Source organism: Pteronotus mesoamericanus, unplaced genomic scaffold (genome assembly GCF_021234165.1).
Source record: "Pteronotus mesoamericanus isolate MK-2021 breed Mesoamerican mustached bat unplaced genomic scaffold, CSHL_Meso_final contig_20, whole genome shotgun sequence".
NCBI lineage: Eukaryota > Metazoa > Chordata > Mammalia > Chiroptera > Mormoopidae > Pteronotus > Pteronotus mesoamericanus.
Genome location: NW_026555085.1, coordinates 4,289,826 through 4,316,934, shown reverse-complemented (window position 1 = coordinate 4,316,934; position 27,109 = coordinate 4,289,826). Strand labels below are relative to the sequence as shown.

Here is a 27,109-nt window from a genome sequence, read left to right as displayed (position 1 = left end):
CTCACCAGCCTTGAGTCCTGACCCAAGCTGAGTGATGAGGTCCCTGTCCTTCCAGCCCCTGCCCTTCTGCCTCAGCAGCTCCCTCCACCCCATGCTGGGCTTTGCCACCTCCCCAAAGGCATTGGCTCCAGGAGGCAGACCCAGCCCTTCACAAACACCATCATACTTGACCCTCACTCCAACCTCATAAGATGGAGTTTTTTAAGGTCCTCCCCCATTTTGCAGATGGAAAGTCTGATGCTCAGAAAGGCTAAATAACGTTTCTAAAGTCACGCAGCCAGGAAGCCATGGAGCCACCATCCTCTGCCTCAGGCTGGAGGGCTGGGAAGCTGTGCGCAGGTGCAGTGTTCATGCTTTGCACAACCCTTTAGTGGAGTGCATTAGACAGACGCCTCCAGGTGGGAAAGCAGGGTGACTGTCTCTCCCCCTCCAAGAGCCCATGGCCTCCACTGTTTCATGTCTTTCTCAACTGGCCCAGCCGTCTTTGGGCCCTAGGCTTCTGGGGCCTCACCAGTTCGCTCAGCCATCTTACACTTTTCCTCACCTGGCCTGCTTCCGCATGTGTATATCCTAAGTGCTCATAGCAAGGCTTTTGCATCTAGATGGAGAAGTAAAATCCTGAGAGAAGGCAGGACTGAGAGAGGTGTCCCGGTTTTCATGACGCCCAGCCCACATGCGTGCATGGAGCTCACGGTGGGTCCTGCCAGGGCAGACACTATGGGTGGATTATCTTTGTAGACCAGAGCCTGGCACAAAGTAGGTGCCAAGTGCAAAGTGGTGGACCAGTGTGTGTGCACACAGGTGTCTGGGCACTCAGTGTGACCAGGTGGTGACACAGAGGGGAGTTCTGGGGGCCGTGGGGTTAGGAAGGCTCCCAGAGGAGGTGGGAGGTTTGAGCAAGTGCAGGTCTCCACCCCAGATTCCTGCAGAGCCTCTGCCCACTCCCACGCTCGCAGCTCCCGCTATGCTGCCTTCCCACCCCTGCCAGTTGGGCACTCGGTGGCTAATTCATCCAGGAAGAATAGATTGCTGCCTGTCCTGAGCAGGCGCAGCATGCGTGCTGGGTCCTGCGAGGCCCCACGTGGAAAGACAGACACCAGGATGATGACCAAGGCCCAGCAAGGGAATGGCTACAGTGAGGAGCCAGAGGATCACTGACGAGCCCCAGGGGCCCTTCTGGCTGAGGGAGAAGCACGTGTTGAGGAGCAGATATGGTAGGATGGTGAATTCCGGTAGGGACCAGGGTGAGGTAGGATGTTGCAGACCTGAGGAGGAGATGTAGCCCTTGAGCGCCACGCGCACACATGCTCACATGCACACACACGCACACACACACATTCACACATGTACATATGCTCAAATGTACCCATGCACACACATTCACAGGCACACACAGGAAGCCATGAAGGCAGGGAGTCATGTGTCAGCTTTGGGCTTTAAAATGAGGCTGGAGCAGGAGCAGGAGCAGAAAGGAACGAGGGCAGGGAACCAGGCTTGAACCCAGCTCCCGACTCTCACCTCCTTTGGAGCCCCAGACCCAGCTGGAGCTAATCCTCCTTGCCACTGTCTTGCACAATCCTGGTCACCCTGGTATAGCCTCAGGTTAGGGGCATTAATTCAGGGCCTGGGTGTCTTCCCAACCTCAGAACACCCCTCTGGCCACGGCTCTACTGCCTGAAATCTGGCACAGAGCTCCATTTACTTAGGAAACAAAGGTAAAGGCTTCGTTTCCAGTTGAAAACAAAAGTGGCACCTTATTAGTCATTGATTCCTTGGAGTAGCTCCCTTTGCTGACAGCAGATTTGGGGAGAAGGCCTGCTTTTGGCGTGGGAGTACAGGACGGATGCCCCATGTGAGCACCTGTGTTGGTGTGAGCATGTGTGCATGTGTGTGCATGCATGTGTGCATGCGTGAGGCCATATGGTCCAGGGTGACTGCCAGCCCCCCTCATGCCTTCTCTCCATTTCCCTCTCTTCTGGGAACCTAGGGGAGCCTGGGGAACCCCCCCTTAGGCTGTGTAACTTCCCCCTTTCTCTCCACATTGCCACTTGCTGCCTTCACATTTTGCTGTAATGTAGATTTTTCCACTTGATTTCCTAGAATTTGTCTTTTCATTGTTTTTCTCCCCCTTTTAAATTTAAAAGGACAAACCAAAGGATAAGAGAAAGAGGAGAGGAGCCCATGTCTGCTGGCCGCCTGCAGCTATCACTCCTGCGTGGGCTGCGAGGGGACAGCCTTTGCTGTGCCCCCCGCGGGGCTGGGCTGCAGGGAAATTGCTCGATGCTCTAGAGGAGGATTTTTTTTTCCTCCCTTGTTTGAAGCCCAGAGCCTGGGGTGCTGCTTGGGCAAAGTAAGTGGCTTGGGTGGCATAATGTCACCCCAGGGCCCTGGGCTCTGGATCAAGAAGGAGGTGGGCATCAAGTCCCCTGGGAGCTGTGGATACAGTGCCCTATCTTGGTCACCTGGACCACCACACTGCGGGCTGGCCAGTCAGCTCCCTCCTGGGCAAGGCCTAAACCTTGCCTTGGGGACTGGCAAGGGTAGGTCTCTTGGCGAGTAAGAGAACAATGGAAGGAGTTGGAAGAAGACTGAAGGAGAGCGAGATGGTTGCCCAGGCCTGGGGGATGTGGCTGAGGTGAGCCCAGGTCCCCCGGCTGTCCCCTGCATGGGACAGGCATGAGCAAGAGCAGGCTGCTCCCGTGGGAGGTCTTTTCTTTCTGCCTTCCCAGGCCACCAGGGTGGGGGGTCTTGAAGGCAGGAGGTCTGGAGGAGGTAGCCTTGCAGGACGGTGGGGAGGACTAATTTAGATAGCCAGAGTGGGGCGAGCCACCGAGTGAGGACAAGGAGGTGCTGGGATGAGCATAGGTACGATGATCACACTCTGTGTAAACCTAAGTCCTTGGGGCATTCGAGAGACAGACACCTCCAGGCAGAGAGCAGGCTGACTGACCCCGGCTCGGTGCACCTTAGTGCCCACAGGTTTCCGAGCGCCAGCCCTCACACAAGCTCCCTGGATCATCTGTGCCGATGGAGGGGACCAGGCGTGGACAGTCCGGGCACTGGAGGGCAGAAAATGCGGTCATTTCAGCAGAGAAGCCTCACTGAAGATGGGATTTACAAGTCCAAAGTGTTTTCAGTCCCTGGCTCTCAGGCAAGGCAGCAACTCCTAGATCAAAGTCCAAGCAGCGTCCAAATCTGCCAAATCTGCCTCTGCCTCTTCAGCTTTGTGGCCCAGCCTGAGCCTCCCTGTCCCCTAGGAGGAAATTAAGTGGCCTGACGGGCTCAGCCCCAGCCTCCCCTTCCCTACGCCTGCTTGTTTCCACCTCTGCCCTGACTCCAAGGTGGCTTCCATCACTCTGCCCTGTGACGTGGGCTGTGTGCGAGGAGCAGGGCTCTGTCCTCGCTGCTGCCTTGCAGCATCTAAACCTGGGTGGAAACCTAGGTGCTCAGGAAACGTGTGTGGAGTCAATGAAGAAAAGGCAACGGTGGCATGGGGGGCAGGGTGTGCGGTTGAATGAACGGTGTCTGGGGAAGTGTGCCGCGAGCCTGGCACCCTGTCAAGGTGTGTTCCCGCCGGGCAGGAGCTTCTCCTCGGGCTGGCACTCTCTCCTGGTTCTCTTTTCCAACTAGACTCTGAGCTCCCCAAGGAAGGGGTCTTACTTGCTATTGTTTCCTAAGGATCAATTGTGCCACGAACTAAGCAGGTACTTCTTGAATGCATGAGTGAGTGAACGAATAAATGAAAGAACACACAGACCCAGCCCTACCCTTGGGGAGTGCCTGTGGGGGTAGACACCGCCACAGATACATTGGCTGGGCCTGGAGAACACTGGGAAAGGTCATCAGGCTGCAAATGGAAAGGACACTGACACCAGAAATACAACAGGAAACCGATATCAGGTTTCGCTAGTGGAGACTCTATGTCACATTCAAATCAGGACAGGTGCCTGGAGCCTGGGGGAGGTGCAGGGCTCCAGCTTGCACCTGGGGAGGGCTGCCCAGGTCAGAGGCCTCCTTGGGGGAAGGTAGGATCTCAGAGCCGCTGGCTGGCAGGAGAAGGGCGGCCCCTGGAGGGCTCCCCAGCCCCCACCTGCAGCGCACCCCGAATGCTGTGGGCGGGGAATGGCCACGTGGCCCCATTTCATGGGTGGATGAAGGGAGGCTTGGGGGTGCCCTGGTGTGTTCTCTGTCAGGGAGCACCGTGTGAGGGCTGGAACACCTTCTCTGTCACTTGTGTCTGAGAGTTTTGTTTGGCCTGGGTCCTGGTGTCCACATTACCAGGAATTTACATTTTTGCCGTATTTGCTTCTGATTACTTTTTGAAGAAATAAAGCATGGATTGCCCAGAAGCTTCCCTGTGGAGCCCTGTTACCATCCTTCCCTTCCTTGAGGTAACCATGACTCTGAGGTTGGTGGGATCCCTTCTTGTCCTTGTTTAGTCACTCGGTGAGCATTTATTGAGCACCTAGTATGTGCCGGGCACTGTTCTAGGTGTTGGGGAGATTGCAACGACTCCAACAGACAGAATCTCCTGCCTTCGTGTAGCTTTTGCTTACTTATGTGTGCGTTCGAATGTCATTTCAAAGTATGTCATTTTTAAATTCTGCAGAAATGGGACAAATCCTGCTGCAATTTGCTCTTCAGTCAATTTTGTTTTCAGGATTTTGTCATGCTGATTAACAAGAACTCTTTTATTAATCCGAACTCCATGACAGTCCATTGCTCAAACACACTACAGTTTATTTTTCTATTGTGAAGTATTTGGGTAGTTTTTGGTTTTTGCTGTTTTGAACAATGCTGTAGTGAGTCTGTCTTCGTGCACGTCTTCACGCCACGTGCAGGGTTCTCTGGGACGCAATGTGGAAGGGCACGTGCTGGCTGGTAGACCCTCAGGCGTACTCTGCTTTACAGGACATCACTATGTGGTCTCCGAAGCCTTCTAATGGCACTTCTTAATCACATTGTCCAGCTTTCCTGTAGCAGAGGCAGGGCCTTGAGGTGGGACTGAGGGCAAGCCGGTTTTGACTGGTGGGACAGCACCGTGTGAGAGCAAGGTGTGGAGCCCGGGCCGGTGTGGAGCCGCCACAGCTGGGGGTGGGCTGGGCTCTCACTGCAGCACTGGGGTGAGGGGGGTAGGGGTTGGGGGGCTGGGAGAGGTGAGTGGGCAGGTGGGGTTCAGAGAGGTATGGGTGCCCCACCTCACTCCGGGGGTAGTGCTGGTGGCTCTGCTGACACAGTGACAAGCAGACGGAAAGCAGTCAGAGGGCTGGCCTGGCTTCTAAACCCCCTGGTGCCGTGATGAGAACCTCACCTGCGGGGGATCTGCCCCAGCTGCTGTGTGTCCCTGGGCACATCACTGCCCTTCCCTGGCTTCAGTCTTGTCGCTCCAAGGCTGGCTTGGGCAGGAGGTCTCTGAGGTCCCCCTCATCCCCATATGCTCAGATGTTCTTGGCGAGTGGCTGTGGCTTCCTGCCCCTGGCCCTGCAGGTGGAGGCGCTGGCTTGGCAGGCAGCAGTCTGCAGCTGGCATGTGGCAACTGGGTGCTTGCCAGGGTGAGGGGCTTGCCAAGGGGGATCCAAAATGGCCTAGGGGGTGATGGGGAACCCCAGACTCCTCCTCCATGCTCTTCCCTCCTTGTGATCCTGTGCTGAGAGCCAGGGATGTTGGAGGCTCCAGCCTCTGCCCAGAGACAGGGAGTGGGCTTGTTCTTTGCTATGTGGGTTTAATTTGATCATATTCACTATCACTATGGACTCATGGATTCTTATTTTATCCAATGAGAGAGACCATGGGGGAAAGGAATAGGGTGCAAAGAAGTGCCCCCTCCTTGGTCGAGAGGTTTGAAGAGAGTGTCCCAGGGGAGTGTTTCCACGGTCTCACGGTGATGGAGCTATGTCTGCAGCGGCTGGACACAGGAGGGCTGCTGGGCTTGGTGTGTGACTTGGTGTCTTTCCAGGGGTGGGGAGGGGCTGCAGGAGACGGGGGTTAACAGAGACCCAGTGACCAAGGCTTTCTCTTCCTCTGCCTGAGAGGCTCTGGACACAGACCCGGATTGCATTCCCGCTTACCTGCTGTGTGAGCTCTGTCAGGTAACTCAGTTCCTCTGTGCCTCAGCTTCCTCATCTGTAGGATGGGGCTGTTAGCATCTGCCCCCAGGGCGTGTGAGGATTCATTGAGTGCCAGGCATGCAGGGGAAGCCCAGTAAATGCTGGTCCTCCCGGGCCATGGAAGGGGGCCGGCGGGCAGTCGAGGCAGATGCTGCCCCACCCACTTACAGGGAGCTCGTGTTGCTCCAGGGAGGACCCTGCTGAGCCAGCCCCATAGGCCCTGCTCTGGGATTCCCTGAGCGGCCATGCTGGCAATTGGGTAGCGATGCAAAGGGGCCCCGTTCGCACTTGGTTTCTCACCCTGGGGGCAGTGACCGCAGTGGGTGCTTACCCCCGGCCAGGTGCTGTGCCCAGACGTGCCTGTGCTCCCGGGCCCTGGGTGTCCCCTTGACTCCACGCCCCAACCCCTTCCCCACGTGGCCTTGGTCATGACACAGTGGACGGGCTGAAAGGGTGGCCGAGGGAGACAGGCGGCCTGCGGTCAAACCCCTGTTCTGCCTGTGACTGTGTGACCTTGGTGAAGCCACTTAACCTCTCTTTGCCTCAGTTTCCTCATCTGTATATGGGAGCTGTGCTGATGATGCTGACCTCAGATGAGTGTGACGGAACACCCTCAGATAATAGGCAATGTGGGTTAGATGCTCTATAACCTTCACCAGCATCATTGAGCTCTGTACAACCCCCCAACCGCCCTGCAGTCCCTCACTCCTCTTGGCTGTAAGAGCGTCACACCCGGCTCAGACCGCACTCTGGGCTCAAGTGCCTGTGACTCACGTTCTAGCTGACAGAGCTGTGGTCACCTAATTCTTCCTTCACCAGGAAAACGGAGCAGGCAAGATATGCCCTGGGGTGTCAGGTGGGGCCATCCCATGACCCTCTTACAGGGACATTGCCCAAGAAAGAGTCCTTAACCTATGAGTTTCTCCCTGTTGGAGAACAATTAACTCCCATCTCTGCCTCCCTCCCCTTGGCCCCGGCCCCCCTCCCTCCTGCAGCCAGGTGGCTCACCCTCACCCTCATCTAGCCGCCTCCTCTTGTCCATCTGTCTCCCCAGATGGGGGAGAAATGTTGCAGTTGGCCCACTTTCTAACTGGAAAGCAACCATATGGAGGGTTTAGCTGGAGCTGAGTGTCCGCCTGGCTGCCATTGGTGCTGGGCCAGTGCTGCGGGCAGTGGACTGGGCCCCCTCGACTCTCCCTGTGACCCAGGACCGAAGGGGCCCAGTCCTGCCCAGGGACCCTCACTCCTTCTCTCCTCTCCTTCCCCATGAGCTCCTGGTAACCATGCTCTTCTCCAGAGCTTCTGCAGCTCTTTGGGTGTCTTAGGAGAGGAGTGAGGAGCTTGGTCTACCTGGAAGAGCAGAAAGTAAGGGAGGTGGGTGCTGCTCAGGGTGGGGGCAGGGACGGTGGCTGCCTTGCCTGCTGCAGAGGAGCAGCAGGTCCACCTCCCTGGGGCAGGGGTGTGAGAGTGTGTGTGTTGTGTGGGCCCAGACCCAGCAGGCACCTGGCGCAGAACAGTCTCCTCCTACTCCCCCGTACTTTGTTCTCCCCAGAATGCCCCCCGCCTGGCTGCTTACGCCCCTCCCTCTCAGACCCAGCTCAGGGTTACCGCCTTTGGGCAGCCCTCCCTGGTTGCCAGCTATGCCCATGGGTAGAGACCCTTTTTGGGTGGAGCTGGGTGTTGGCACCTTTCCCCATGGGGCTGGGGGTGGGTGGCGTCCCCCTTGCAGCCTAAGCCTCGACACAGAGGTGCAGGGAGCCTGTGCAGAAACCTCAGGTGGCCCCAGCCTAGACCAAGAGGCCATTTGGAGGCCCAGGGATGCTCAGCCAAGGTGGATGGTTTGAGGCATTGGCTGGGCCCCAAAGGGGTCCTGTTTAAGTTGGAGTTGGGCCAAGACCCCTGAGTAGGACACTGAGGTGGGTGACGGTCTTAATAAAGGGTCATTAAGAATAATCCCTCATGCTTCCCTATCAACTGAGCCCTGACTCTGCCATCAGAGGCCCTGGGGGTCTAATTCCCTGGAGGGGGGTAGCCCTCTGTACCCCAGGAGGGCCGGAAACTGTGTGGCTTTGGGCAAGTCATGTCTCTTCTTTGAGCCTCAGTTTCCTCATCTGCCAAATGTAGTTGATGACAGAAGCAGCGGCCCACAAGTGCTTTTGTACCAGGAGATCGGGGAGGTTTAAATACATGAGTGACACCTGCCTCTCGCCAGCACTGGGAGGCCCGTCTGAGTGTGGCAGCTGGCTGCGTGATGTGCGGAGGCCCCAGGGTTTCTGTGAGCCACCCAGCCTGGCTGCGAGTCCGGCTCTGATGTGTTGCCTGCATCCGGAGGCTCCTGCAGGCTTGGCGCTGGGGTTCTCGCAAAGGAGTGAATAAGAGGCAGGCTGGCCCTGGGTCCCCTCTCCGAGGACCCAGTCAAGTAGGTAGTGGGCCATAGTGACAGAAGGGCTCCCTCCCAAAGACCCCCTGATGCCAATCAGAGCTCCTCCAGTCGCTCCTTTCGAAGCACTGCCATTAGAGAGGCCTGCTGATGAGCACAGGGCCTGGGGACAAGAGACCTGGGAGGCGGGTGTGGGGCGCACTGATGGCCCATGGTGGGCAATTTGCTCTCATCCTCAGATTCACTCTAAAAAACCTTATGATGTGGTTACAAGGAAGACAATCAATGTTTACTAAACACTTACTATATGCCAAATATTGTATTTACCTGCACTATCTCACTTAGCTTTATAACAACCCTTGAAGTAGGTAGTATTTTTATCTTCACTTCAGTTGATGTATTTGAGTCAGAGAGAGGTTCAGGAACCGCCTTGAAGTCATACAGCAGTGAGTAGCAGAGCTGAGATTTGAACCCCATCAGATAGCTCCTGGACACGATGCTGTATTGCTTCTTGCCAGCAGCCTATTTTATAATGGGGATACTGAGGCACAGAGAACTTAAGTGATATGTCCAGAGCCACCCAGCTGGTGAATGGTGGAACCCTGGGCAGCTCCCAGTTTCATTCTCCTGGAGGGAGTGTGTGTTGCGGGGTAGAGGGGAGAGAGACTGGTGCTCCCCTGTCCGGCCCCTGCTGACCGGCCCCCTTCCTGCAGGGGGCGTGTGCATCGCCCAGTCGGTGAAGATACCGCGGGAGCCCAAGCCAGGGGAGTTTGACAAGATCATCCGGCGCCTCCTGGAGACCTCAAATGCCAGGGGAGTCATCATCTTTGCCAATGAGGATGACATCAGGTGAGGGTGAGGGCGGCAGGGCAGGGGTTGGGGGCCAGGGATCCCTGCTGGGGACCTTCCCAGACAAGTCTGACCCCCGCCTGGGATCCAGAGGGGTAAGGTGGGCTAGTAAGTGTGGGGCTGGGCCACCCCTCAGGCCGGGCCACAGGCTAGTGCTAGTGGTCGCCCCTGCCCTTCCCTCTGCCTGTGTCCTGCATCCGTTCTACCGACCAGCGATGGGAAGCAGGGACTTTAATGGAGGGGCTAAGGCCCTGGGCTTGGGGCCAGAGCACCTAGATTCTAATTCTGCTCTCTCTCCTGCTAGCTCTGTGACCTGAGGCAAGTTTTTCCACCACTCTGGACCTCTTTTCTGCTTAAAAAAAGGAGTTAGTGATATCTGCCTGACAGTGTTTGAAAACTGAATGCAGGAGTGACATAAAGGGCTTAGAGTAGTTTGGCATGCAGTAGGTGCCTAATGTGTGGTGGCCACCTTTCTGTACCTCCCCTCCCTCTTTACTTCCATGAGCGCAGAGGAATGGGAGGAAGCCTAGGCTGTGGGTCTAGTCCTGGCTTGGGGACACACGCACTATGGGCAGCATCGTCCCCATCATGGGCCTCAGTTTCTGCACCTGGGGAATGGGAGCAGGCGGACTCCATGTGCCAGGACCATGCAGTCCAGAAACCTTGGGCCCGCCTATAGCCCTGCACGTCTGCCTCCGGGGCCTGGGTCACAGGTCTGAAACTCGGGGCCTTTAAAAGATGACCATTGGGTCCCCCTCCTAATTTACTTCCCTTCTTCCTGCTTTTTCCCTTGTCACCACCTCTTGGAGACTGGATGTCAGGGCCATGATGGGCTGGGCCCCTGTGATTCCCTAGCCTGAGGGGACACTGTCTCTGCTCAGAGTTGGGTGGAGGAGGCACGCCCCTGCATTTGCAGAGGGTGAGGCAGCAGGCGTGGCCCTCCCCAGGCCTCGCCTTAGGTGGCTGGCTGAGCTGCCAGACCTGCTGCGCCCTCAGGCCCCCCCTGCCTGCCCCTGTGCACTGTCCACTCCCTCCTCACACCCATCGGCTCCCTCCCCGTTGCTAACAAGCATCCTTTCTGGGTCCCATCCTTTCCAATACTTTTTCCATTTGGTAAAGAGCCCATCCTGGACTCCTGAATTAGAGGAAAAGAGGTTTCCCGCAAGAGGCATTGCCAGGTCTCTTCAGGGATGGAGGGGGAAGTTCTGGAACATCATTTGGGCCTCAAAAGCCTAAGGACCAGCTGTCATGGAGGTAACTCAGGCAGCCAAGGACCAGGGGTTCCCTCAGAGTCCCTCCGACATCTCTGAGCTGAGCACAGAGGTTGCTCCTGACCTCCCTCAAAGCTTATGTGTAGGTTCCTTAATTCCGGCTCTGGAGGTTCCTATTCCCCATAGGTCAGCCAGCTCTGGGGTGGGGGGGACAGGGATGGGGACAGTGGAGGGGATGGGACCCCTCCTGAGCTCTTTTTCCTCACTCAAGTCACCAGTCCCTATACTCCTGCCTCCCACTCCCACCCCATGGCCCAGCACTAGTCAGGCCTCACACCCCACCCAGATGTGCCGCCAACCAGGACTCATGCTCAGCTCAGGTGGACCCTGAGCTGGGAAGGAGGGATGAAGGCCCCTGGGGGAGGGGGAAGGGCCTTAGGCGGACTCAAGTGGCTGTAGGAAGTGTCGTGGGAGGTGGGGGCATTTCTGGGAAATCCACATGCATTTCTAGAAGCAAACAGAAATAAAAATAAACCCAGGTGACTTTGCAGGGATGGAAGCTTGGTCATTTCTGGTGGCAGGATGCAAGCGGGTATTAATAGGGCTGTGGGTGTGGGTTCTGAGAGCAGCCGCACCTATCGTGAGTGTGCCCTGCATGGGGGGGCGGCGGGCAGCAGCAGCAGGTTTGGGGGTCTGGATATGTTGAGAGCAGGAGATTGGAGGAGAGAAGGGGCCTGGAAGCAGGTTTCTCCCTGGCAGCCCAAGGCTGTCTGCCAGTGGGCCGCCTTCTGTACAGGCCCAGCAGCCAGCCCAAGCCCTGGAGTTGTGTCCTGGCTCTCACCCATGGGAGGGGCCTGGCCAGTTTTTAGTATTTTGGCCTCTCCCTTGCTTTGTGATCCTGAACAAGCCGCTTGCCTGCTCTGTGCTTCAGTGGAAGGAGCTGGGTTGGGGAAATTTCTCCCAGCCCTTCCTGTTTTTCTCCTTCTATTGATAGAAGATGTCTTTGAGGGGCCACTTAGTTCCTGCATCTTTTAAGCACTGACTAAGCACCTCCTGGGGTCTTGGCCCTGCGCTGGGCTCCAAGGTCCCTGATTTAATGAAGACCACAGTCACAGTAGGGGGCAAGCACATCCAGGAGGGTGGGGGGAGCAGCTCTTTGCAGAACCTGGACTTTGGCACAGAAGGAAGAGGGGTGAAAGGGCACTGTTGACAGGGAAGCAGCAAGTGCAGAGCGGTGTGTGTGTGTGCATGTATGCGTGTGTGCATGCATGTGCATGTGTGTACGTACAAATCTGAGGAGGGGTCAAGAGATGTGGGCATGGGTTTAGGGTATGGGAGGCTCAGATCTGAGAGGACAAGGGTTGGGCAGATATAGTTCTGGGAGCCTGGGTCAGACATGAAGCAGGCACAGATCTAGGGAAACAGGCATGTTCTTTGCAGGGACAGATGTGGCCCTAGGGGACAGAGTGGGACTGGGAGAGCTGTAGGCTGGTGTGGGCCAGGGGCAGAGGGAACCATGCACCTGGGGGAACAAGCGTGGGTGCTGGGGCAGTGGTGGGCCCTGGCTCATGTGGTCTAGCAGTGGGGGACCCAAGCATAGCCTAGGGGACATCACAGGCTATGAGGGGGACTGGTGTGTGCCCGGGGGGCGGTCAGTCAATGGCCCATGAGCAGGTGTGGCCAGAACGGGGGCAAGTGCATGGACAGACATGGCTGGGCCGGGCTGGTGTGTGTCCCCACAGGCGTGTGCTGGAGGCAGCACGGAAGGCCAACCAGACAGGCCACTTCTTCTGGATGGGCTCGGACAGCTGGGGCTCCAAGATCGCACCTGTGCTGCACCTGGAGGAGGTGGCCGAGGGCGCTGTCACTATCCTCCCCAAGAGGGTGTCTGTGCGAGGTAGGCCCAGCAGGCCCTGGTGGCGCGCCCACCGCTCTCCTGACACCACTGTCAGTGTCATCCCTACCTGTTTCTTTGTACTGCCCCCCCCCGCCCCCACTCCCTTCCTCTCCCACGCCTCATCTTTTCACATCCTGTCTGCCTTCTTCCTTGGCCCCCAGCCTCTCTGTGCTGACGGACTGGGCTGGCCTTTCAGGCCACACTCAAGTCAGCAGGATGCAAATCCAGATTTAGGACTTTCCTCCCTCCCTTCTCAGATACTTTTTGTGTGGGAGACGTGTGGCACATGATGGAGGCTCATTTATGAAGGACTCCCCTTCCTCCCCATATGTTCTCATGCCTTCTCCATCTGGAACAAGGCCCTCGTCCTGCCTGGAGCGGGTCCCCTGCTAGAAGAGGCCGGGAGCTGCTAGTGGGCTACAAGAAGGAAGTGCTGGGCAGGGGCAGGGAGCTTCCTGCAGGGCCTGCCTGGGGCTGGCAAACCCTGGGTGGTATTGGGGTTGGGCCTGCCCTGCTTAGCATCCCTTCCTCTTGGGACAGAACCCACAGTCACTCTGGGCAGGAACAGACTGCTGCTCTGGCCAGAACCTTGCTGTGAGATGTGAAGTTCCCATTAATGGCCTGATTTGCAAGGGACCTCACTGTCCTTACCACAGGGAGGCAGGGAGGGGCAGGCTCCCAGGACCTTCTCCCCTACTCTCGCTCCTCCATTTGATGGGAAAGCCCGCAGACATCTGCCCCCACCAAACTTTCCAGGACACCAAGGCCTGCGCAGCGGAGGGACTTGCTCAAGGTCACACAGCAGTGTCCTCTATTTGTCCCAAGGCGGAGGGAGCACAGACAGCCTTCTCCACACTACCCCTCTCAGCTGCAAGCCACAGTAAACACAAATAACAATATGGCTATTGATACCTACAAATGCCAGATCCCTTACAGGCGCTTCAGTTAACCTTCCCAGCGACCACATGAGACACTTTAATCCACATTTATTAGGTGAATACACTGAAGCTCAGAGAGATAAGTGACATATAGTGGCTATTGAACTCAGGACTGGCCTAACAAGTCCCTTTTCTCTCTGGACATAAGAGAAGCCTTTAGAGCAGTGGTTCTCATGTGAGGGTGCATTGACCGTGAAGGGACATTTGGCAATTTTTGGAGACACTTTTGCTTGTCGCAGTTGGGGAGTGATGCTGCTGGTACCTAGTGGGTTGAGTCCTAGGATGATGTTCAGCACCCTGCAATGCACAGGACAGCCTCTCCTCCCCGCAGACAAAGCACGGTCTGGCCCAAAGTATCAATAGTGCCAAGGCTGAGAAACTCTGCTCTGGGCCAGTCCCCCACCAAAGCCCCCCACCGGCATTTCTTCTAAAGCTCTGACAGATAGTCATTGAGCCTCCACTTGGACTCTGCCATAGGCAGGAAGCTCACCATTTTGATGTGGGCCCGATTGAGTTTTCAGGCCTTTGGCCTGTCCCAAGCAGCTGAGTCAACTGGGCACATGGAACAGTCATAGACGTAGAAGGGGCATTAGGTGGAAAGAGAGGGTGTCATTCTCCTGCCAGCTTGCCCACCCTGGGACAGGGTTTTCTGGGCTTAGAGCAGAGTTGGTGAGTCCCCAGGAGCCTGCAGAGGAGGAGGCAGCATCTGTCAGTGATGAGCAAGTTCTGGCCTTAAAGGGAGAAGATCCAGCTCCCGGTCTTGCCGTGTGACTTGGGTCATCCCCTACCCTCTCTGGTTCGTGCTCCTTTTCAGAACCAGAGAGCTCAGGCACTTCTAGGTTTGGGCACCCCCTCCCCCCACCTCTCTTTGCTCCAATCTCAGAGCCTGCAGGTGGCTTCTTCTCAAAGAGGCCTGATATTGGCATATTGGTAGTAAAAAGATGGCAGAAACATCCACATTGTATTTCTCTTATATTAAGGCCATAGTTGTAAGATTACACATGCTTCTCTTGGGACCTCATACAGCTCTTTTCATTTAGAATGAAATGCAGTGCCTCCTGTTTTGTTTTTTCCACCTGGGCCCTGGATCAGAGGATGTGCCCTTCCCTTCCTCCCTCTCTACACCTGAAGCATCCCTCAGCCTGGGGGATACAGGAAGGGATGAGGGCAGGTGGAGAAAGGAATCCTGAGGCCCTGACGTCCTGGTTCCCTGCCAGGCTTTGACCGCTACTTCTCCAGCCGCACACTGGACAACAACCGCCGCAACATCTGGTTTGCTGAGTTCTGGGAAGACAACTTCCATTGCAAGCTGAGCCGCCACGCACTCAAGAAAGGCAGCCATGTCAAGAAGTGCACCAGTGAGCACATGGAGCATGTGGGCAGGACCTGGGTCCAGCCCAGGGACTCAGCCTTAGGAGTGGGGTCAGGATGGGGCCTCATAGGGGGTGGGGGCTATGGGGAGAAAGTGCTGAGTAATGTGGGAGATACTGCAGGGGTGGGGTCTCCAGCATCCAGGCAACTTGGTGGGGAGATGGTCTGGCGCCTGAGGGTGGAGTAGGGGGCTCAAGGGAGTGGGGCCAGAGGGATGGGGCCCTGGCCAATTCAGGTTTAGACTTCAGAAGCCTTGAGGACTTGATGGTAGAAGCCTCTGTGGTCTGTGGGTCTTCTGAGTACGGGAGGGCAGAGGCACTGTTGGGCATGTGGCCACCTTGGGGTTCATCTGGAACCTACAGAACTGAACTGACCCCAGCTGCCCTCTGTTGAGTCCTGATCCTCACTGGCCTGAGCACTTTACTGAAACTGTCTGTAACCCCTCTGATGCCCTTAGCCACTCAACAAACACCAGTTGGACTTCCAACACATGCCTGGCCCTGTTCTAAGCACGGTGGATAGAGCAGAGAACAAGGGTCAAAAATCTCTTGGAGTTTTTAACCTAAAGGGAAGACCGACAATAAACAAGATCAATATGTAAATATAGAATATGTCAAAGGAAAATGAGCAGTAGAAACAACAGATAAGAAAGAGTATGTAACATTTGAGCAGAGTCCTGAGAAGGACAGAGGGTGAACCATGGGAGGACAGGACAATGGGTCCATTTTACAGACAGAAAAATATGCTCAGAGAAGGTAAGTAAAGAGACCCAAGGTCCGCAGATGGAAGGTGGTAGAGCAGGATTTGAACCCAGACTGAGCTCTAGGCCCTCAGCCCCCTAGGGTTGTCCTCATGATTTGAACGTGGGTCCTTGTGTACTCTTGGTATGGGCAGCTCTGCAGCAGGACCTGACCTCAGTGGCGTTGGGGGGGCCTGGGCGCCCCTCAACCTGTGAGGTGCCTGTGCAAGGACGGTGAACTCCCTCTTATATCCTCCTGGACTGATCAGTGCAGCTGGGGCAGAGGGCCACTTGACCAAGGGGCCACTGAACCGGACTCAGGGACATTCTGCATGAATCATTGGCAGTGGGGTGGTCCACTAGTACCAGGCAGGGAGAAAACATGATGAGGTGAGTGGGCAGGTGGGGAGCATGCAGCCCTCCGGTGGTCAGGGCCCACTGGGAATCGTGGCCACTTAGGACCGTGGGTAACCCCGAGGGGCGGGGGCAAGTTCCTATGCGGGTGTAGGTGGCAGTGTGTGTGCTCGCACACTTGTGTGTGTGTGATTGTGTGTGTATGAGTCAGTATGTCTAAGGGAGAAGGGGATGTGTGTGGGTGTTTGTATTCCTAGGTGAGCTAGTAACCATAAACACCGTTCTTTATTTGTGCATCTATGTTCTGGACACACTAGAGACATCAATCATTTCATCCTCACAATAACTCAGGGACTTTTATGATCCCCACATTACGGAGGATATGGAGAGTCCGAGAGCCCAAACACCTTGTCCAAAGCTGCACAGCAAATGCCTTCATCAGGTGTAGTCACAGCAAAGGTGCCAGAAACCCAAACATGTCTGGGTGTGGGAGGCCGAGCCCTCGTGGGTAGGGCGAGTGTGCATCCTGTTCATTCTTTTTTTTGGAGGGGGGTTTAATTATTGAGAGCATCCCAGTTTATTCTCAGAAGTGCCCAAGTGGGGATGGAAAATTGTATGGTCACCCTGACTGTAGGCCATCAGATGTGGCTTGGGAGTGGAGATGCATGAGGATAACTGGTCCAACCTGCCACGGGCAAAGGGCATTCTGGATTCACCTCTTGGTCTGGGAGAGGCAGGCGGGGAGAAGGCCCCGGTCAGTCCATGGAGGCCCTGTCCAGACTCAGTCCTCAGGTCAGCATTCAAGAACATCTCCTAGCTGGGCCGGTGGACGGGGAGAGGGACCGCTCTGGCAGCCCTCAGGGAGGTGTTCGGCTTCAGAAGACTGTAGCGCTGCCCTGTGAGCCTGAGGCGAGCTCTGCAGCCTCTCTGGCCTTTTTGCTTTCTCACCTGAGAAATGGGAGTGATGTTAAGCCAGCCTAGACGGTGTCTTGGGACAAGTGAGAAGCATTATTGGAAGCACTTTGTGAACTGTGAAATGGTGGCTCCCAAGCCAGGCTGTGCATCAGAATCACTTGGGGACCCCACCCGCGGATGTACTACATGGAACCTGAGGGGTGGGACCCGTGGTGGGTTTTTTTTTTTTTTTTAAGCTCCCCAGGTGATTTTATGTATGTTTAGGGCTGGGAACCTTGAGTGGGAGCAGTGCTTCCCCAGGCTTGTTCACATTGAATCACCTGGGGACCTTTTAAAACTACTGGTGCCTGACTCCCGCCCCCAGACATTCTCATTGAATGGGTACTGGATGCAACCTGAGCATCAGGATTTTCAAAAAGTGCCCCAGGTGGTTCTGCTGTGCAGCAAAGCATGGGTGGCTCATAGGGAGAGGTGGGGGGTGGGAGGGAGGACAGTGTGCTGCCCACGCAGGAGGGGACAGCATGAGCAAAGGAGCAGAAGCAGGAATGACCGTGGGGTCGCGGGGAGGAGTGGAAGGACAGCACTAGCAGCTAACCTGGATCCTCTTGCTGCATCGGAAGTCCCAGCAGAGACTGGTGAGAGTTCTTGTGTGGCCCCAAGTCAGGTGTGGTGAGCCTGTCCATCTCGGTGAGGTGAGGAGCAGAGGATCTGCTGAGAATGTTTGCTGAGACCCACCCTGGGAGAGGGTCAGGCAGCTCTGGCTTCCCACAGTCCCGCCCCGGTTTGAGCTGTTCCCCTGGGAGACTCTTTGGATAGGAGGACTGGGAGGACACCCATGGAATACTGGCTCTGGGCTGGGCACCTGGGAGGGAGGGGCAGGCGAAGGACTCACTCCCAGGTCTGGATCTGACTGCCTTCTCCCTGCTGTGTGACCTTGGGCCAGTTATTTAACCTCTCCGAGCTTCAGAAGTTTTTCTGTAGAACAAGGAAGATAACACTCATCTCAGTGGGTTGTTGTGAGGGTTGGAGATAAAGTGTCTGAAGAGGCCGGATGAATAATGATGCCTGTGACAGGTGCTGATGGAATGCTTGTCGTTGTTGATATAGAGAGCTAGTGAGAAAGATGGGATTTATAGGCTGTTGGGTAATTTAACAGCCCAAGTCTGTTGGTACAGCTCCGTCAGCTGTCGGATCGGGGATCCTGAGGGTGGGTAGTACTGGCTGTCACAGGTGTTGTGCCCATTCACGGAGGAGGAGGCTGAGGCCGTTTTCTTTAACATCAGAGTGCTGGGACATTGGCAGAGCTGGAGTCACCCCCAGGCAAGCCTGGCTCCAGAGCTGGTGCCCTGCCTGGCCACTCCTCTGGGCCCCCTCTCTCTCGCCCTCAGCCAGCTCCATATATTCCACCTACCCCGACTCTGTCTTCTGAGCCTGGCTTCCCACTCACGTCCTCCAGGATGCCTGCCCCGTGTGCCCTGCCGTCCTTAGACTGGCCCACTCTGATCCCCGAGATCTGAACAGTCGGCCTCTGCCCGTGTCAGTCCATAGGCCTCGCCTGCCCTGCCTCAGATCTCCCAGTGCACAAGTGCCACCCTGTGCTGCCTGTCAGCACCCCAGGTCAACGATGGGCCTGGTGGCCTTCTGAGAGGACAGGAGGAGCCTCTTATCCTGGGGTGTTACACCTGGGAAGATTCGATCCATCCCTCAAGGCTGTCTTCAGTTGAATTTCCTCCAAGACAAAGATCTGAGAACAAGTAGCTTATTTGGCAGTGGATCCCAGGAAACACTGGTAGCGGGAGGAAGGCAGCCATAAAGGGTGCGATACCGAGCAGGCTACCACTGACCAGCTGGGGCTTTACTCCCCCGGGGCTCTGGGGACAGAGGAGCATGCTTTTCAGTCATCCCACAGGACATGCTTGGGAGCCAGGGGATGTAGACACCACCTCCCACCAACCACCCGGAGCTCTCCTGGAGGGCGGTGATTCCTCAGCACCCCAGCCTGCTGCATGCCTGGGCAATGAGGGCTTCTGGGACCAGAGAAAGCCTCAGAGGAGTGGCCAATGGTGGCAGTTGGAGATGGGGCTAGTGTGTCTCAAAGTGGTAAGGATGAAGGGGTATGGGTGAGCACCCGTTTCTCAAACATACAGCTCCGAGAGTCCAGCAGATTTGGGTGTGAGTCCTGGTGCTGCCACTTCCTAGCCATGTGGCCTCGGGCAGGTCACTTCTCCTCCTGAGACCTCAGTTTCCTCATCTGTGCCTGCCCCCCACCCCCCCAGCCCTGTCCGCAGCAGAGCTGCTTCCCTCATGGTTTCTGGGAGAAAAGATGGAGGTGATCTGCAGGAAGCACTTGCAGGTGGCCCATGGATCACCCACACCTAAGTGAAATACGGGTCACTGAGCGGGCATCTCTGCAGCTGTCATGGCGTGTGGGAGGCCAGCGCCTGCTCCCTCCTCCTGCCCTGGCCTCTTCCCTGGGAGCTCACAGAGCAGGGTTTGGGAATAAAAGCCATAAACAGGGCAGATGTGGCATCCATCTTTTTGACAGCACTGCCAGCCAGGTGATGGCTGAGCGGAGGAAGGCCCGGTTTATGAGGGAATATGAGAAATTTACTGCTTGCTGCTCCCAGGGGCCAGGAGCGCGGAGAGGGCGGGCGGCTGCGTGGCAGCTGGGGATGTGTGGGAGGATGCCACTCACCCAGCCTGTGCTAATAGCAGCAACAGCAGCAGCAGCTAATACTCATATGGCATTTATTACTCGTAAAGCTCTGTTATTGTGTTTTGCATTTAATCCTCACAGCAACCTATTTTACAGATGAGAAAATTGAGGCATGGAGGAATTAAAGGCTTGCCCAAGGGCACAAAGTACTAAGTAGCAGAGCTTTGAACCCAGGCTGTCTGGCTCCAGCGATGTTTCGCCTTGGGCCAGCGGACATCCTACCCCCACGGCCCTCCTGGCTATTCCAGCCTGGCTTTGAAGGACCTTCTCACCTCCACATTCCCAGAGGAACCCTAGGGAGCCTCCTTCCTGAGGAAAGGAAGGAAGACCAATATTTAAAATTACCTACTGAGTGCCGGGCTGTGCCATCCATTAGAGGAACTCACATTTACTGAAGCCATCAGCCAGATAGTGGCCAGAGGGATCCTGGGCCCTTCCTCTCATTGCTACTTCTCACATGTTCAGCCAGCATTTACTAAGAAGCTGACCATGTCCCCAGCCCTGTGCTGTTCTGTGGGATGGGGCTCGACTGGCCCCAGAAGCTCTCCTTGCAGGTGGGAGCAATATGATGTTGCAGACAAGGTGCTGTATGGTGGGGTGCTGCCAGTAGTCAATGGAGGACCTAACAGTGAGCCCAGAAAGGGCAGATCCAGGAGGCCTCTTAGAGGGAAACTGAGAGTGCTGGGAGACTGGGGATGTGGCACTCTCAAATCGGAAGGTCAGAGGTCCTCACTGAGAAGGTGATACTTGAGCCAAGGCCTAACGACAGTGAGAGGCAAGGCATGTGGACACCTGGGAAAGAGCATGCCAGGCAGAAGACGCAGCTTGTGCAAAAGCCCTGAGGTAGTCTCACGGCTGGCAGGTTGGGGAGCCGTGAGGAGGCCCGTGTGGTTGAAGCAGAGAGCAGCAGGTAGATGAGTAGGGGGCAGGGGGCACCGATCATGGTGGCCTTGCAGATAGTTTGTAAGGATTTAGTCTTTTATACAGACTGAGACAAGGCCATTGCAGGGTTTGAAGGAAGATTGACGTGATCCGATTTATGTTCTCACAGGCTCACTGTGGCAGCCGCCTGGAGGGTGGAATAGAGACCAGTTAGGAGGCCAGTGCTGTAGCCCAGGTGGGTGGTGATGGGGGTTTGGAGCAGGGTGGTGGCCGTGGTTGTAGTGAGAAGGGGTCAGATTTTTATAGGTTTTGCAGTGTGGCCACAGAGTTTGCTGAAGGACTTGAGGTAAGAGAAACAGAACAGAAAATCAAGGATGACTCCAAGGTTCTTTGTCCTGCACTCAGATTGGGGGGCGGGGACAGGCTGGGAAGAGAGTCAGGAGCTCAGCTTAGGACATGGAGTGTGAGATTCCTGTGAAGGTGTTCTTGTGGTGTGTAGAGTGGGAGCTGGAGTTAGCGGGGAGCTCCAGATCGCCTTATAACTTGGGGAGTGGCCAGCATATGGATGGAACTGGCTGGGAGCACAAGGGAATAAGCGTAGTTAGAGGTCTGAGGACTGAGCTCTGGACACTCGGATGTTAAGTGCGGTGGGGAGAGGGGCCAGCAGAGCAGTGCTGGAGCTGCCAGGGAGGTAGGCGGGGAACTGGGGTCCTGGAGTGAAGCGAGCGAGTCAGGGAGGAGGGAGAGACCAAGTCCCAGTGCGGGCCCCAGTGAGGCGAAAACTGAGAATGGACCATCAGCCTTAGCAGCCTGGAATTTTCTCAGAGAGGTGAGCACAAAACCTGGATGCGAGTTGGCCAGGAGGAAAGCAGAGGAGAGAAATTGATGACAGTGGGTCGGGACAACTTTTTGAGCAGTTTTGTTGTAAACAGAGAAAGAGAGATCCTAGCTGGGGTGAAGTGGGGTCACGAGAGGGCTTTTGTTTCAGTGGGAGAAATGACAGCACATGTCTGTGTTGATGGGAAAGGTCCAGCAAAGGGGCCTCTAGATGCTGCTGGGAGGGAAGGAGCATGGCTGAGTGATGGGGAGAGGGGACTCCCCATGTGGGGTGTGACCGGGATTCAGGTCCCCCGAGTTTTCTCCCCTTCACCCCCAGGCCCTGGTCCTACCCTCTCTGGGAGAGCTAAGTCCAAGCTCCTGGGCTGAGGTGCACAGGCCTCAGAACCTGCTGGGAGCCAGCTTCCGCAGGTGCCTGGCGTGGCCTCAGCTTACAGGTATGACTGTTCTCTAATGGTCCCTGGTACTAGCCTCATTTCACAGATGAAAGGACCGGCGCTCACCGATGCTAAACAATTCACCAGGCCCGTAAGAAGCTAAATGGGGGGTTTCATGTTGCTCCTGTCTGGCCCCAATGTGCATGTAGACATCTGGGACACATTATTGAGGTCAGACTCTCAGACACCCAGGAGTTCCATGATGACTCTCAAACTTTACATTTTCTTCCAATGGCTACCCAGAAGTGATCTTTACCAATTGCAAAGACACAGTTCTGCTGCTTTGGTCATTTGCAGTCACTGTCATAGCCAGGACTTCAACTTCTATGGCAGTTTTTATCCTGGGGTCAAATTCTTGGGGATCCCGCAAGAATTGTTTTTCTTCAAACAGCTGAGGGTGGCTAGCTGAGGGTTGCGGAGCCCTAGGCTTGCTGAACGACCACATCGCTCAGAGCTGGAAAGAGGACATTTGAGAGTCAGGAACCTACTGCTGCTGGACCCATCACTTCACCTTCCTGCCCCTGCGGTGCTGGTCCCCATCTGCCCCAACCAGCAGTCCCCCAGCCACCCAGGCTGGCTCCGTGTTCCCTGGGACAGAAGTTGGTGGAGAGCTGAGGTCCAGTTTTGTGGACAGACCTAGGGGTGGAGGGGACAAGGCTGAGTTGTACAGAGATACCCCAGACTGGAATGCAAGTGCCTTGATTGAGGCTGAAAATCATGGGGAGGGGCCAACAGAAACCATGCGTGTTATGGGGCGAAAGAACAAAAGTGTGTGATTCTGGACAACGGAGAGCCAGCTGTGTGACTTCTGGAAATGCCCGGAAGGATGGGGGCTGGTGGAGCCTGGCCTCAGCAGCAGCACTTGAGGTACACTCTGAAAGGCCTGCGTGTTTCAGGGAGGTTGGGAGAGTGGCTTATCCACAGGTAGAGTCAGGGAGGAGGGGAGTGGCCAGGAAGTGCAGCACAGCAGCTTTCTTCGCATCTGTACATGGATGCTGAGCTGACCTGGGCCCCTGTTTTTGTGTGTGTGTATGCGTGTGCATTTGTGTTTGAGCCAGAGGAGGGGTGTCACCGAGGGGAGGGAAGCTGAGGCTGGTAGAGGATTTTGTGGATGAGGTATGATGCTGTGTGTTTTATATCTGCACTTCCTTGAATCCTCCCAGTGGCCCTTCCAGGTAAGTAATACTATCCTGAGTTTGCATGTGAGGGAACTGAGCTGTAGGAGACCAGTTACCTAGCCTGGGTTCTATAGCTGGTCCACAGCAGAGCCAGAAGTCAGGGCAGCTGTGTGTGCTAGGTCGGCCACAGCAGACGGCTCTCTCTCTCTGGGGATCCTGGGACCCTCTTGCCTGAGGGACAAAAGCTGATGTGTCTTTGTATATTTATATGTAAATGCAAATTTATATGTGTAGACGTGCGGTAAATACACATACCTATTCTGGGTTCCACATGTGGACCTGTACCTGTGAATGCAGCCTCGGCCGGTGCCCCCAGTGCCTCCAGGTCCCTCAGCCCTCACCGTCTCTGCTTTTGCCAGTGGAGTCAATGCCCCTGGGAGCAGTCCTCAGCCTGAGGCTGGTGGGAACTGGGGTCTTTATCCCCTCAGATGGGACCGTGCTGAGCCACGTGCTGTGCAGTTTCCAGGAGGCCCCCAGTAGGACTGAGCCCCACACTTGGTCTTAGCTGCTTTCTCTTCCCTGTCTCACTTTCCCACCCCCTAGTGCTTCCTGTCAGGCCCTCCCAAATAAAACACTTGCATTCAAATCCTTGTTAGGACCTGCTTGTGTGGCGTCGCAGCTGGACAGTGGGTAAATCTGAATGACCACATGTTTGTATGAATGTCTTACTAATTGTGTAGCCATACATACTTTTTTATTTATATGCACATTGTGTTTATGTATTCATACATGCATATGTGTACAGATGTGTTCAAATACATGCATGTTTATGTGTTGCTAGTCTATATATGTAGATATGAAAGCGTGTGGGTGTATATATGGTTGATTTTGTGTCCTGTGTGAGGGGGCTGCATCACATACGTGTGTGTGTGTGTGTGTGTGTGTGTGTGTGTGTGTGGAACTCAGGAGGATCGCACTGGGCAGGGTGAGTTGTGGGGAGGTGAGGGGGAATCAAGAAGGAGCTCTGATTATTTCAACCTTGAAAACTCATTTCAATTACAATTTACAACCTGCGGACACAGACCACAGTCACCGTAGTAACCACAGCTGTGGGGTTTTAATGGAGAAAATCCTCTCCAATCGTTCCCTGGCTGGCTGTCACCTGTGGCAGAGCCAAGCGCATATCTGGCTCATTGTGCCCCGGGACACAATTAGGACATCTTCAAACTGTTGCTGCTGTCATTGCTGCTGTGTGTCTGGAATTTATCTCCTCCACCAACTCTCAGAAATGCGGGTCTTGCCTCCTCCCAGGACTGCAGTGCCCCTGCCCGGGCCTGGGGTCCCACCCACCTGGGAGAGGGGATTTTCTGACCCCTGACCCCTCCATGCCCATCTACCTCCTCTAGCCCTGCAGACGAGGATCCTTAACTCCTGCTTAGGCCTAGCCTGACAATTGGCACAGGGCCTGGGCACCAGAAGGGGGAAGGAGGCCGGTCAGGGGTCTGGATGGAGGGAGAAGAAGGGGAGGCACAGTTCAGGGTAATGGAAACTCTTGTGGGCCCAGAGAAATCTGGGTTCAAATCCCAGCCCTGCCAGCTACCAACCAGTCCAATTCCCAGGTATGTATGAACACCTGCTAGGTGCCATATCCCTGTGAAATTCTGGGTATGTCACTCGACCACTGCAAACCTTAGTTACCTTCTCTGCAATGGGGGACACTCAGGCTTCCCTCCCAGAGCCTCGGGGAAGAGAACGAGAAGGCTTTCTGTGAGCGCCAGCCAGGCTGGTGGGATATTTGCTGAGGAGCCAGGGGCTGTGTGGAGAGCCATGCTGATTCTGGGCACAGCTTTGGGACAGAGCACCTTGTCCTTGTTTAATTGGTGTGTGTGTTTCCTGCAATCTGCAACAAATGTGCGCACACTTAGGCTTTGTCATTGTGCTTCCTGTGGGGCTTGGTGCAAGGGCCGTGGGGTGTGTGTGTGTGTGTGTGTGTGTGTGTGTGTGTGTGTAGAGCTCATGCTCAAGGACTGGTGCTCTGTCGAAGGGAAGGGTCCTTTGCAGGCCACCTCACTGCGCCTGTTTTCTCATCTGTCACCTGAGACAGAAGTCAAAGATGAGGAAGTGTGTTAGAAATTTCTAGAAGTCCACCGCTGGCACCATAACAGCTTTGGGGTGGAGATTTGGAGGGTCCACAGGACCCCACGGCCTTTTTTACAGGAGACTCCCCAGGCAGAAGCAGGCTTCCCTGGTGTGGGGGTCTTCCTGTGGGGGCATCTTCACTGCATTGTCGGCACAGGTGGCCTTGTGACGCCAGTGAGAGTACTTGGCCCAGGACCCAAGTGGCCCAGGAATGGATGTGTCAGCTGAACCACGGAGCGAGGGGACCCTGGGGAGACAGAGAGAGCAGAGGCCAAAGGCAGCTCAGCTGGGGAGGTGCAGCCAGGGCCCGTCACCCGGGTGCGTCCTTGGCCTTGGGAGAGAGCCGCCTCCTTTCTGCAGTGGCTGCAGCCTCCTCCCCCTCCGTCCTGGTTAATAATTCAGTCTCTCATCCATTTGAACTGAGGGGTGATGGGAGCTGCAGGCGAGCTGATTTTACCTCCTTCCAGCTGCAGAGGGCAGGCCCTGGGGGCTGGGGGAGTGAGTGTGGGGTCCAGGGAGGGGGCTTTCCAGGCCACCCTGTCCCACCCCCACTGTCGCCCTTTGAGGACAGGATTTTTCCTTGCGTTTCTCTCCCAACTCTTAGAACCTTATGAGCAGAGGCACCGGACAGAGGGCAGGCTGGTGAAGCTGGAAAATTTGCTTTTCACGTTCATCTGGTCTCTGTGCCTTGGCCTAGAAATAGCTTTTCCCATTAGCAAAGCGCTGCTGGCACGGAGCTCCGAGGCGGGGTGGGGCTTACACGTCTTTGTCCCCTGGTGGTTAACAAACTTCCGTAGCACTTGGCAAGCACCAGGCCTCTCTCTGTGACCTGTCATGGGTATTAAGCCCATTAGTCCTCATAGGCCCTGACCCTGACCCTATGAGATGGAGTGATGGGTTCAAGGTCACACAGCTAGAGGTGTTGGTTGAGCTGGGGCTCCGGCCCAGACAGTCTTGCGCATACCCAGTGCAGTGGTAGCAGGTAGCGAGTGAGGGGTTAGCTGACCACTGAGAGCCAGGGAGGCAGCCGTGGTGCTCCCCCTGTCTCTATCCCTGAGACCACACTGAAGAGCTCTCAGCTCTACAATGGACCAAACAGTGCCTCCCAGAGCCAACTGGACATCTGCCCCTAAACTGCTCCTAATCTGAGTAATTCCTCTTGACTCTGACCCTGAGGTTGGGAGAATTGGAGGCAGATTCAGCCCTTGATCACAGGGTCTTAATGGCCAAGGCAGGGATATTGTGTAAAAACGCAGGGACCCAGGGGGTGAGCTGGGGACTCCTAGGGCCTAAGGTCAAGCGCGGGCAAGGGAAGGGGCTGGCGCTGGGATTGCTCATCCTGTCACCAAGAGGCTGGCTGTGTGACCTGGGACTTCCCTCTCTGGGCTTCAGTGTTCTTATCTATAAGATGTCAGAGTTAGGGCAGAAGATCCCTGCCGTCCTGCCATCCCTAGCATCGTGATTCCAGGAGTTCCGGCCTCCGCTCAGCAGTCGGTGAGTATCTGTCCTGAGTTAGGCTGAGAACGGGCTGGGGGCCTGCCAGCTGAGGGGTGACATGCCACGACCGGGTTATCCTACTTCCTGGTGGGGTAATTGACCCTCCGGGTATGAGGGGATTAGACGGTGGAGCAGACCAGAGGGACAGCAGTGTGTCCCCTGCACCCTGTGTCTGTCTCTGAGATATTAAAGGGGGATGGACACAGTGACCCCTGGGGTTCCCAGGGGATCAGGGCCTGGTGCTGATCTGGCCCAACTTGTCCCCCACACAGCACACAGCGGAGGCTCGGGCCGGTGGTTCATAAGGCTGGGTGGGTCCAGAAGTAGCTGCCCACCCCACTGCCTGCTGGGGAATTACCTTGGCAAGGTGTGGCGCTGGCTCTCTAGCAGGGTGGCCTGGGATCAGGGTGGCTTATGAGGGTTAATTTCCTTTTCCTGGCCTTGAGGGAGGAGGCTGCGGCCATGCAGTGGGCAGGGGCTGTGGCCTCAGGAGGGAAACTGGGCTTCTGCCGTGCTTTGTTTATCCTCCCCTCCCCTCCGCCGTCCCCCAGCCCCCATGTCCTCACCTCAGAGTTCCTGACCCCGCTTCTTCTCCCCTCCTTTCCTACCCCCTTCCTCCAAAATCCAGCTCCTAATCCCTCGGGCATAGTGTTGTGCACAGGCTCGGAGCCAGTGTACCTGGGTTCGGATCCAGCCCTACATCGCTCTGGAACACCCCTGAG

At 55.9% G+C, this 27,109-nt stretch overlaps 1 protein-coding gene across 4 annotated transcripts in view; it reads left to right on the top strand.

Annotated features, from left to right (window-relative positions):
• Nucleotides 1-27,109, top strand: part of GRM4 (glutamate metabotropic receptor 4) — a 116,252-nt gene that overhangs the window by 69,054 nt on the left and 20,089 nt on the right. For 3 of the 4 annotated variants that reach the window (XM_054569230.1, XM_054569231.1, XM_054569233.1), the window contains 3 exons: nt 9,201-9,336; nt 12,290-12,444; nt 14,600-14,740. In XM_054569230.1, the coding sequence (XP_054425205.1) occupies nt 9,201-9,336; nt 12,290-12,444; nt 14,600-14,740 (432 nt within the window). Of the gene's footprint in view, nt 1-9,200; nt 9,343-12,289; nt 12,445-14,599; nt 14,741-27,109 lie in introns of all 4 variants that reach the window. The other variant, XM_054569232.1, reaches the window with a different exon arrangement.